Source organism: Mobula birostris, chromosome 3 (assembly GCF_030028105.1).
Source record: "Mobula birostris isolate sMobBir1 chromosome 3, sMobBir1.hap1, whole genome shotgun sequence".
NCBI classification, from domain to species: Eukaryota; Metazoa; Chordata; class Chondrichthyes; order Myliobatiformes; family Myliobatidae; genus Mobula; species Mobula birostris.
In genome coordinates, this window is record NC_092372.1 from 48,094,535 (window position 1) to 48,107,395 (window position 12,861).

The window sequence follows — 12,861 nt, forward strand, 5'->3', positions numbered from 1 at the left end:
TTCTTTTATTTTTTCCCCATGCTGCCTTTTTTTTTTGAAATTGCATGTGCGAGTGCTTTTCCATGGCTTTCCATTGTAGTCATACAGGCCCTTCGGCCCACAGAGTTGTGCCGAACATGTCCCTACCTTAGAAATTACTAGGCTTACCTATAGCCCTCTATTTTGTTAAGCTCCATGTACCTATCTAAAAGTCTCTTAAAAGACCCTATCATATCTGCCTCCACCAGAGTTGCCGGCAGCCCATTCCACGCACTCACCTTTCTCTGAGTAAAAAACTTACCCCGACATCTCCCCTGTACCTACTCCCCAGTACCTTAAATCTGTGTCCTCTTGTGGCAATCATTTCAGCCCTGCGAAAAAGCCTCTGACTATCCATATGATCAATGCCTCTCATCATCTTATACACCTCTATCAGGTCACCTCTCATCCTCTGTCGCTCCAAGGAGAAAGGCTGAGTTCACTCAACTTATTCTCATAAGGCATGCTCCCCAATCCAGGCAACATCCTTGTAAATCTCCTCTGCACCCTTTCTATGGCTTCCACATCCTTCCTGTAGTGAGGCGACCAGAACTGAGCACAGTACTCCCAAGTGTTGTTTGACCAGGGTCCTATATAGCTGCAACATTACCTCTTGGCTCCTAAATTCAATTCCACGATTGATGGAGGCCAATACACCGTACGCCGCCTTAACCACAGAGTCAACTTGCACAGCTGCTTTGAGCGTCCTATGGACACAGACCCCAAGATCCCTCTGATCCTCCACACTGCCAAGAGTCTTACCATTAATACTATATTCTGCCATCATATTTGACCTACCAAAATGAAACACTTCACACTTATCTGGGTTGAACTCCATCTGCCTCTTCTCAGCCCAGTTTTGCATCCTATCAGTGTCCCGCTGTAACCTCTGACAACCCTCCACACTATCCACAACACCTCCAACCTTTGTGTCATCAGCAAACTTACTAACCCATCCCTCCACTTCCTCATCCAGGTCATTTATAAAAATCATAAAGAGAAAGGGTCCCAGAACAGATCCCTGAGGCACTCCACTGGTGATCAACCTCCACGCAGAATATGACCCATCTACAACCACTGTTTGCCTTCTGTGGGCAAGCCAGTTCTGGATCCACAAAGCAATGTTCCCTTAGATCCCATGCCTCCTTACTTTCTCAATAAGCTTTGCATGGGGTACCTTATCAAATGCCTTGCTGAAATCCATTTACACTACATCTACTACTCTTCTGTCATCAATGTGTTTAGTCACATCCTCAAAAAATTCAGTCAGGCTCATAAGGCATGACCTGCCCTTGACAAAGACATGCTGACTACCCCTAATCATATTATACCTCTGCAAATGTTCATAATTCCTGCCTCTCAGGATCTCCTCCAACAACTTACCAACCACTGAGGTAAGACTCACTGGTCTGTAATTTCCTGGGCTATTTCTAATCCCTTTCTTGAATAATGGAACAACATCCGCAACGCTCCAATCCTCCGGAACCTCTCCTGTTCCCATTGATGATGCAAAGATCATCACCAGTAGCTCAGCAATCTCCTCCCTCACCTCCCACAGTAGCCTGGGGTACATATCATTCGGTCCCGATGACTTAACCAACTTGATGCTTTACAAAAGCTCCAGCACATCCTCTTTCTGAATATCTACATGCTCAAGCTTTTCAGTCTGCTGCAAGTCATCAGTACAATCTCCAAGATCCTTTTCCATAGTGAATACTGAAGTAAAGTATTCATTAAGTGCCTCTGCTATTTCCTCTGGTTCCATACATACTTTTCCACTGTCACACTTGATAGATGCTTTTCTTTCATGTCTTATCCTCTTGCTCTTCACATACTTGTAGAATGCCTTGGGGTTTATCTTAATCCTGCCTACCAAGGCCTTCTCATGGCCCCTCTGGCTCTCCTAATTTCCTTCTTGTTCCTTCCTATTAGCCTTATAATCTTCTAGATCTCTAACATTACCTAGCTCTCTGAACCTTTTGTAAGCTTTTCTTCTTCACTAGATTTATTACAGCCTTTGTTCAGCACAGTTCCTGTACCCTACCATAACTTCCCTGTCTCATTGGAATGTACCTATGCAGAACTCCACACAAATATCCCCTGAGTGTTTGCCACATTTCTTCCGTTCTTTTCCCTGAGAACATCTATTTCCAATTTAAGCTTCCAATTTCCTGCCTGATAACCTCATAATTCCCCTTACTCCAATTCAACGCTTTCTTAACTTGTCTGTTCCTATCTCTCTCCAATGCTATTGTAAAGGAGATAGAATTATGAAGACTATCTCCAAAATGCTCTTCCACTGAGAGATCTGACACCTGACTAGTTCATTTCCCAATACCAAATCAAGTACAGCCTCTCCTCTTGTAGGCTTATCTACATATTGTGTCAAGAAACCTTCCTGAACACACCTAACAAACTCCACCCCATCTAAACCCCTTGCGCTAGAGAGATGCCAATCGGTATTTGGGAAATTAAACATTTTAATACAGCAACTTCTAGTGGCAGTTGTATATAACATCCAATAGTTCTTGTACTAGTTGGTCATTTTTGATTGATGTTCCTACAGCCGTAAGAAATCCTCTTTGTCTCCATAAGTTTCCAAGATTGTATCGAGAATCAGTGCAGGTATTAGCTGATCTTCCTTCTGCCAACTTACTGGCTTCAATTAAATCTTGTTGTGCTAGGTACCAGGAGCCGTGCTTCCTTATGCCAGCATTTCAGTTTCAGAAACAACTACGCGTCCATTCTAATTCCTCACTCAGTCGTTGAAATCGTCAGTGTACAGACCTTTGTCAGAGTAATAATAGGACACCATTGGTCTCCATGTTCTTAATTTAAGTCTGCTCCCATGTAAATCATTTTCCTGTATCAGGGATTCTTAATGCAGGTGTAGTATACTATGTCACCTTTAAAGTTTGAAAAACTTTCAGTTTTTTTTCACTGAGAGTCACAGGGTCATCTGAGCACCTCAGCAGATTGATGAATGGATGAGCAATAGTTGATGAATCTGCCTGTAGCTTGTTAATACATTGATTAGCAATAGTTTCATCTTCAATCCTGTGTGTCTTCACTTCCTGGTTTTATTTGAGTGAGCTGTGATATAGCTGTCAATCTTGTTATTTCATATCTGTCATTGTCACGAGTCACTTTAAAGGACGTGTCATGTCCATCCTGTAATTCTTTGGATGGTGTCGCTGTATCAGGAGACTGCCCGATATAGGCTGTAATTCTCCGAAGTTAGCATGATGGTGGTGTGCAGAGAGACTGTTTGATGTGAGCTGTAATTGCTTGGCGTAGGTGTTTCCCGAGGCAGAGCATGAGCTGTAGCATCACTATTAGCGTCACTAGCAGAACCGCCCACTTGAAGTCGTGGCTGCACTTTTCTATTTTGTGTCAGTTCACTTTGAAACTCTGTACATTGTACATTGATTTTACCATTTTTTTTGCTCAATGCAAACATTTGCTCCTTAGACTGTTTGTCGTCTCTGTCATGCTGCTTTTGTAGATTATCACAAATTTCATGTTTCTTTCGATTAGTCAAAGACCTTACTTGTTTTTTTAACTTTCACTCGCTGGCATATTCGATCAAGCCAAAATGTGGTCTTAGCTCTAAATAAGTGGTGGCTGTTCCCTGGATCTTAACACATGCCACCTTATTTTTAATAAATTTAACATTGTTGGTATATTTCGTCCTGACCTTTCCATTTTTATCAAACTGAGATGTTTTATTCGGGTAAGAGTTCTTAGTATATTTCACAACTTTGGTCATTGTTTCAATTCAGTCTTAATTTTAGTTTTATCACTTTGACAGTGATCCCGAAATATTAATAGTTTGTAACCAAATAGCAAATAGGTTGTTGCAGCGACCAAATAGATTGCAAGCATATAGGTTGATCCAACAACCATAGACTAATTCAGCAACCAAACATATTACAATCAAATAGATTTTGCAACCACTATTTTCCACGAGGTACCAGAATAGATCACTTTGCAACCAAAATAGCTCATGTTGTTGCTTGAATTAAGTCACTGGAGAAAAGTATTGGTAGATAAGAAGCAGCTTCTTTATTTGACAAAACAATCTAAGCAGGCATCATAATTGTGCCTGTTTCACCTCAGAGGGCTGAAGAAGTTCAGACTGAGTTCTCAAATCCTCAGGGGCACCATCAAAAGCATCCTGACTGGCTGTGTCATCGCCTGGTACGGGAACTGTACGACCATCAAGGCACCGGGAGAGTGGTGCAGACAGCCCTTCGCACTTGTGGAAGTGAACTTTCCTCTTTTCAGGATGTTTACAGCAGCAGGTGCGTAAAAAGGTCCCAGAGATTCATCGGGTACTCCAGCCACCCCAACAACAAACTATTTCAGCTGCTTTTGTCTGGCAAATGGCACCACCGCATTAAGGCCAGGACGAACAGGCACCGCCGGGACAGCTTATTTCACTGGGCCATCAGAGTTATCAGTACATATTGATCTGATTGTATATCTGACTGTACATTGATCTGATTGGGTATGATTGTACATGCATGTATACAAAACAATTATGTATACAATTTTAGTGTTTGGGCAATATTTTCCCACATTTCCTCCCTTAATTGCTTGGACATTGTAACAGAGATGCAACATAAAGATTTTTACTCCCTTGGACGTAAGAAATAAAATAAAATAAATACAAATACAAATTATATGGAGATGCTTTCGGTTGAAAGTCTTGCCAATGTGCAGCACTACACATATTTTATGTGCTAAAGATCAAAGAAAATTCAACACAATTCAAACAAATCCATATTTACAGTCTTCCCACCGTCACATCCAAAACAAGTGTTTTGTCACTGTCTCATCCAGGCAATGGAATGTTGATTGGACTAAGTGCCTGCTTCCTGGTCTGTGAACCTATTGTTCTGAGCTGCATTAAAGTTAAATTCACAATCTATATTCAGCTGTAAAGACTGGTGGCTGAAGATATCTGCTAAATGCACTAAACCCAAAAATTGTTAGTTTAGAACCAAATAGATTGCAACCAATATTTTCACAGCCATTTACTTTTTTTAAATAGCAACATTGTGGTCCAAAATCCTGATTTCCATCCTGTTTCCTTCTCTCTCAGACATCAGAGGGAAGTTCTTACCCCGTTTTTTAAGCATATAAAAGTTCCCCTTTCTTCAAGTGTAACAAATGCTAAATATCAGAGTATCTTACTGCTGACTGCGCCACTTGCAATTCAGGTCTTTAAATCTACGGTTCTTTTAGAAGTCACGAATGAAGCATAAAACTTGTTGCTTCATGATCATTTTATTAAGAGTTGATAGAACAGTGGAAACAGCAGCAGAAGCTGGTAGCAGAAGGCTTACAGACAAGAGACAAAGGAGATTAAGATGGTGCTGCTTAGTGTTTAACTGTTTTATACTTAAGGAGATAAGAAAAATTCCATTCTAATCTATAGATAAAAATTAACCAGTTAGAAAGCACTTTGTCAATACGGCAATTAAAAACTAACCAATAAGAAGACACTTATTCACTTAATGCAGCCAGAAGCTTCCAAAATTATACTTTGTATAGCCACCATATGTTAAACTGTTATGTATGCTATAGCTACTAAAGAATCATAGTACGTAGATATTTGTATATAAGTAATTATATAAAATACAAGCAGATAGTTAATTGTTGAACTGCTAGAAAAATGATAAACAATCGGATCCAACAGCATGAAGAGATTTCTCTTATCCCTGTGCTAAATAATAAACCCCTTATTTGCTTCTCTAACTCTTGGTTCTGGATACAGTATTCAGAGTCTGTTTGAAATGTTTTCACTGGTCATTTCCTAATTAAGATTCACTGTACTCTAGTGCATGTACTTCTTTCCTTAAGTATTCCAGGTGCAGACTCACTGGTATCATACAGCGTAGTGTCTTTCCTTGTGCACTGAAATACTCCTGAGGTAAATCTCTTGTTTGCCTTTCTAATTGCTTGCAAAAGCTGCATGTCAAGGACATTCCAATCTCTCTGAATATAATAATTATAAGTCAACTGTTGATCAATCCGAGATTTATCTTGGTATGTTACTTCTAAATCCTTTTGCCCTTATTAGCTTTATTTTGGGGGCCACCATCTGAAATTCTAGATGTAGTACGTGAACTGTTTCCTCCTTTCTGTTCTATTTACAACACCTAAAGGTGTTAAAATTTCATGTTGACTCTGGCCAATCATTTTTATTTTCTAAATGTGTGGTGACATGCCTTTTGTAATAAATTCCAGATCCACTAACTTGCACCGATAAATTTTGTTTTAAAGATGCTAAATTATTTCATTACCTCATTCACTCCGGGACCTTTGTTTTCCACACTTTCTGGCCTTATTTTTTGTGCTTTTGGGAGGGGCAGGGAATTCACAAAATATTTGTCCAATTCTTCGGTATGACTGACTAGAACATTTTTTTCGTCTTTTTACATACTCATTCAAAATGACATGAGGATTAATTAGTACAGTGTATTAACATTTCCAGTTTGATTCATAATGCTTTGAAAATATTGTGTGGTTCATTAATCTTTTCTATGAGAGCAAAGTCCTGTACAGTAACCTAACCATGTGCAATAAATTATTGTTGACACTGATTTTAGATGGTGCCATATTTTCATGTGTTTTAAAGCAATTGTTTAGATCTGTGCTTGTATATCTCCTTTGGTTCTTGAGTCTAATGGGGCATTTTATTTTGGTTTATTTTCCAGACTTTTTAATGTCTTGATAGATACTGTTCCAAGTTGTATTGATCAAGAGAACTATACATTACTAGCTCATAGATTTGCATCCCAATGCACCAAAAATCCTGTATTCACTTTTACGTCCATGAAATGCTTCCTTGTACCAATGAGGTTTCATTGTCGATTATTATTATTCGCCAAGCATTGGTTTCCGCAAGTTCAAGGAATAGAATTCAGGTTGTTACTGTCTCACTTGTCTGTTGTCCTGGAAGTTTTATTGTAATGATACATGACATTTAAGTGAATGAAAAGTTGAGCTTTGGCAACTTCATGGCATATACCTACAAAACAGACTGGAACATTAGGAAGCTTGATTCTTCTGGTATGCATAACTTTTTAATGTACAAATAGTTTTAATTAGTGTCTTACATTCTCTGGCACTACTAATCATCTTATAAAACAGTATAAGATATACTATACTATACTTAAGGCTTTAATTATTGTTAAAGGTTCAAAATACATCTTAACTTGTTCTTTTACTTTCTCGTCGTCTTTAAATATTCAGTTTTCTTGTTTTTTTTAAGGAGGTACCCTACTGAATGACCTGCTTCTGCAGAATGTGAATCCTTTTTGGCAAGTGCTTTGCTGAAGTGGATTCTTAACTCCAGTGCTGAAGCCCATAGAAAGTCATTGAGCTAGAATAACTATAATAGGGGAAAATTGTGCTTACTGTTGGAAGCAATGTATAGACTAATGAATTGGTTTATCGGTATGAGTTTACTGCTTGAGAAGAACTTGCATTTAGAATGTTCATGAAGCATAATTTTAGTGGTTAATAGTTATGCTCATAACTGATCTAAGAAGTCAATTTATTGCTGTGTGATGTAGTCTCAAGGAGGTTGTTGATTCAATCTGTAGAAAAAATCCAATTGAGTGTGTTTCAGAACATAGTGCCATCATCTAAGGAAGGGATTAGAAGAGTTATGATCTCAAAGGAAAGAAAAAAACTTAGCAGATACAAATCTCACTCCTGCTTTAGAAACATTCAAAAACATGAAATCTATAATTATATGGAAAAAAATCACATGAATTAAAATAAAATACCCATCTTAAGAAAATATACCTGTTGTAATTAAATTAAAGCAAGCCTAATCATTGCATTGGTGTAGGCATTGCTTCAATTTGTGCTTCTTTATTAGACTCAAGGAGGCAATAAGAGAACAGTGGTAAAATAACAGCAGCATACCACCCTCTTCAGCTTAGTGTAAAAATCTTATGCAGTCATCATTGTTATGTGGAGAACTATCAGCAATTAAGCTGCTAAATATCATTTTTTCACTAAACAAAGGATGATGTTTTGGAGTGTAGTTTGCTCCAATTTTTATTCTTGTGTTAGAGCTCTTCTGCATGCTTCACTGGATTTTATTGTGATAAATTTAGGAACCCCGTTGTATTATAATCATATAATGAGGACATTTGTAAGTGTAATCAGAAGAGTTAAAGGAGTTTAAAATTGTGTAAATTTTATATATTTGGGTTCATTCATTTTCTTCCCAAAGTGGACTAGATACAATTTTCTGTAAATACAGTAGCTCCCATATGGTTGAGGCAATGTCAGAAGTTTGAATTATCCGTTCTCTGCAGCTGGATTATTGGATACCCATTTAATAGTGTCATTTGAGAGAAATAAAGTAATCAATTTAATTCCCCTTTGCCTCTAATTTGTATTTTGTGTTTTATTTAATTGCAGAGCTTAGTTCTGAAAATGTAAGGACTTGTTTCCAGATAATAAATGCTTACATTTTCTTGACATCTTCAGAATTTTTACAGGTAACTATAAAAATCTTATTTTCACCACTATCAATACTGTTTTGATAACCAGAGTTGCGTAGTGTCATATAATTTTTAAGTTTTCTTTTACTAATTTACTGGTGTTACTGTTCCTTCATATTGTCAAGCATATTTGTTTCTTTCATGGTTTCCTAATACCAGGAAGACAAAAACTAATTTTGCATTCCAAATAAATATTAAATAGATGCTTATTTGTAATTGATTTTAAAGTAAAAGATTTTACTTTTATCTATGTCGAAAATCTGAACATTGTTTGGGTTGATGTGTAGTGAATAAGCTCTGTACTGAGTTAACACTCAAATTTTGTCATCCTGTTGCCAATGTATAGTTTCAGGTCCAATTTTCTGTTCTTGGAATTTAAGATGTTCCAGTGTATATCACATTGCACCATTCTTTCTCTTTTACTAAAGCTTCTTTGCTAGTTTTAAACATTTGTCTGCAGATTTTGGATAGTCCCCTGGTCCTGTTTTGTTTCATTTGACTTACTTTAACCAAATAGTTTACAGGTACAGCTTATTGTTAAGTTCTTGGGCTGTTGAACAGCATTAAAGGACTGGAAATAGCGACCCATTTTATCATATCCTATGTCCCACCTGAGAGTCGAAAGGTGCTGTATAGCTTAATCAAATATTTTGTATTTTAGTAGATCGTTACTGTGTTTGCTTACTAGATTTTATGAGATTAAAGCATTACTAATATCTTAAGTACTTACAGACTTTTACAAATTGAGCAAGCAACTCTTTGCCTACACGACAGCGAAGTAGTTTGTATAATGCTTTACATTACCAACGACCTCTGTTCAGTCCCCGGCCCTGCCTGTCAGAAGTTTGTACATTTTCCCCGTGACCACGTGGGTTTCCTCCAGGTGCTCCAGTTTCTTCTCACAGTTGGTAGGTTGATTGGTTACTGTAAATTGTACTACGATTAGGCTAGGGTTAAATCAGGTTGCTGGACAGCATGTCTTGAAGAGCCAGAAGGGCTTATTCTGCACTGCATCTCAGTAAATAAATAACTAAGGAGCAAATGAAACTCAAATATTAGCAAAGTGAAACTGTTTTAAATAATGACTGAAATTGGAACTTTCCCTCACCATTGGGCTGCGATTAAAGGAAAATCCTTGGAACGCATACATGCTTGGTCTAAATATAGTTAACTTTGGCTTTCTGTGGTAGCAGTACTGAGCTGCCAGTGTTCACCACTGTGTTTTGCTGGGATTCTCCTATGATTCACTGAGAAATTGCCACTTGAATGGCACATCATGTTGATTCTGCAAGAAGTCCAAATCCTATTAATTTTGGTGGTTATTGTAGCCTTGAAAAAATATATTTTACTTGAAACAAATAATCTGCTTTAGTTTAATCTATTTGTTTTTTTTACATTTTTTAAAATATTTAGTTTTTTTATATTTCAGTTTTAATTGATTTTGAATCTATCCGTGTCATACATTTTAAAAACTTTTAAATTCAGTAATAGCTTTGACAAGACAGATCTCTACATTGGCTTAAGTCTGTCATGAATTTTTTTTAAAGATCTAGGACCTTTATATTATTCACCATCAGTCTATCTGTTATTTGGATCTTTCCTTGGAATTCTTGTGCAGAGGGTCTGCAAGATAAATCCTCTGCATCTGTCCCATATCATCAAAGGTTTGGGAAGCATCTTTAGGCTACATATCAGGACTAGGATAATACAGGCTGAGTTCATCCCATCTGCATTTTTCTATAATATGGGAAAGTAAGCATATACCTGGTAAGATGGTGCTGCTGTGTGTTGTTACATTGCGAATTGGATTCTTTAATGATAAAGTAATCACATTTAAGTTTACTGTGAGGATGTTTTCTTTTCACTTGGATAGACATATTGCCAGGATAGAAACATGTAATCATAGAAGCTGTGAGGAATATGTTAGTGTGAATAACTGGGGAAATGATGCAGGTTTGCAGCTGCTTCTGCAGACTTGTACCTATAGAAGTAGCCCTGCATGACTGGATAATGCAGTAAACTTGAATGATTCTGCAGTCAGTCCAGCATGATTGTGCTCAGTTTTCAGTGATCTTGCCTGATCTGCCTTCCACAGTAAAGGCGGCAATTATTTCCTGGAAAATGTCCTGACTACTTCTAATCCTTAATGCAATATGTAATGGGTCAGCATGGTTTAGATTTCCTAATTTATTATTATTTCAAATATCCTATTAATAAGCAAGCTTTTAAACTTTATTAAACTAACCTTATTTTTTATGAATATTGATGTGTGTTCTTGATAGACCAAGTATTTGGACCAACAACATGTAGAGTTTTTAAACCAGAATAGCTTGCAGATGTACTTAAGCAAAATATTATAGGTTCTGGAAATCTAAGCTTAAAGCAAGAAATGCTGCAAATAGTCATGAGGTAGGCAGAATCCCTGATTGCTGATGGTATAAAGTATAAAGTGTCTGACTTGCAGAGAATTTCTGCCATTTTGTGTTTCACCCTGAAGATCAGTTGGCCATTGATGTCTGGTGGAAGTGTGGGAGGAGAACTTAGATTCATTGTGAGATGAAAATGGAAGCACAACCACTTCATGATTTGCCTGGAGGCTTCATCCTGAGCTTTCAAGAAGCAATGAATGCAACAGCTTTTTCTTCATTTGTTTGAGGGTTTGTAAGCATTATTCACCCAACTGTCAGTGAGACCTTGTCTGACTTTCCTCTGCCTTTTGAACCACAGAGCATAACATTCAACAGATGACCTTGAGCTCTGTCTTCTAGTCAACAAAGTCTGCAAGGATCCATTGGTCTGCAGTAACTTCAGGCCTATTCCTTTTTGGTTGTGCTCCCATGATCCTGAGAAGATTTTTCTGAGGAAACTATTCCCACTTTTACTTGATGTATCCAACCAGCTTTTACTGATGCAGCAATTTAGTTTAGTTTTTGGGACGGCAGCTTGTTTTTACCAACAGTGCAAATTTTTTTTTACTGAAGGTGATAAATTGGCTTTTCTTGATTTTTAGCACAGACTGTCTGTGCAGGTTTTATGAGTTGCTGAGGAAGTGAATATAATTTGCTGCAAGGTTCGCTGTAGTTTTATGTTTACTGATTTGGTTGAAGAGACCGAGTATAATGTGTGTTAATTTGTTAATAATACGAAGATGGCTAGTAGTTTGACTTGTGAAAATTATGCATAGGATTTTGCTGACATGGTTGTATTAATTGAATGGACAAGAATGTGGAGGTGGAACATAATCTGAAAAACTACTAAATCATTGGTGGAAGAAAAGTATTTTGTTTTTTGATTGGTAGAATATTGAAAATAGTTCATTTCAGAGGCACCTGGGTTTCCTTGTATGCAGGTTACTGAAGGCTCACGTGCACATACATGAAGTAATTGGCTGGACAAATGAATTTGAATGCAAGAGTAAAGTTATCTTACGAAATTATACCATGGTGACAACACAGCTGAAATATTGTATGCATGTTCTGTCTTTCTACCCTTGTTATACTTGAAATAAACTGAGGGTTTGGCCATAGAGGAATGAAAAGAAAAATTGTCACTAGAAGAAGTAGGAGATCTTTAGAATTATGCATTTGAGTGATGTGGAAGTGTAGTTAACTGAGTATATTTGAAATAGAGATTGATAGGATTTGGATATTAAGGGTAGCAATTGATATGCGTTTACACACGACAACATGCTGAGTTAAAAGAAAAATAAACTAGTTTTGCTTATAGCTGATAAAGTGCTGGGGGCCTATCTCTCATTTCATTTCGAGTTAGCTGAGTTTATGCAAAGTCAATTGCATAATTTAGAACCTCATTGATGTAGATTTTGGGAGGGATGATAGCAGCCAGTGACAACAATTTTCTTGATACTATCTTTGTAAACTTGGTACATGAATCTGGGATTTTTCTCATTTTGAGTTGGAATTCATCTGAAGCACACCCTTGGTACAGCAAACAGTTTCCAGACATCGTATGCACATAAACACACACATTCAAGTCATATTTGCCATAACCAATACACTCGCATACAGTGAGCAACAGTTAAGTTTATTAAATTTAATACACAAATGTTTATTTGTTTTACATTTGTTGTTTGTCAAGCACTCCAATTGGCCTGTTTGTCTGTTGACTTGTTTGGTGGTTCTGGGTACGTCTTGTAAAAACCGAGGTGCTGCTTCTGGGCCGGTATTATTCGTGTGAGAAAGAAACAGCACATGCACAGTAACAATGTGCAGGAGGGACATACATGGACAATTGGGGGATGGTATGGAAAAATGGTTAACATGTATGTAAGATGATAAATACAAAGGACACT

General features: G+C 37.4%; 1 protein-coding gene across 6 annotated transcripts in view; it reads left to right on the top strand.

Annotated features, from left to right (window-relative positions):
* The window catches only part of ipo11 (importin 11), a 427,187-nt gene that overhangs the window by 166,411 nt on the left and 247,915 nt on the right, over positions 1-12,861 (top strand). For all 6 annotated transcript variants that reach the window (XM_072252587.1, XM_072252591.1, XM_072252593.1 and 3 more), the window contains exon 24: positions 8,467-8,546. In XM_072252587.1, the coding sequence (XP_072108688.1) occupies positions 8,467-8,546 (80 nt within the window). The remainder of the gene's footprint in view (positions 1-8,466; positions 8,547-12,861) is intronic.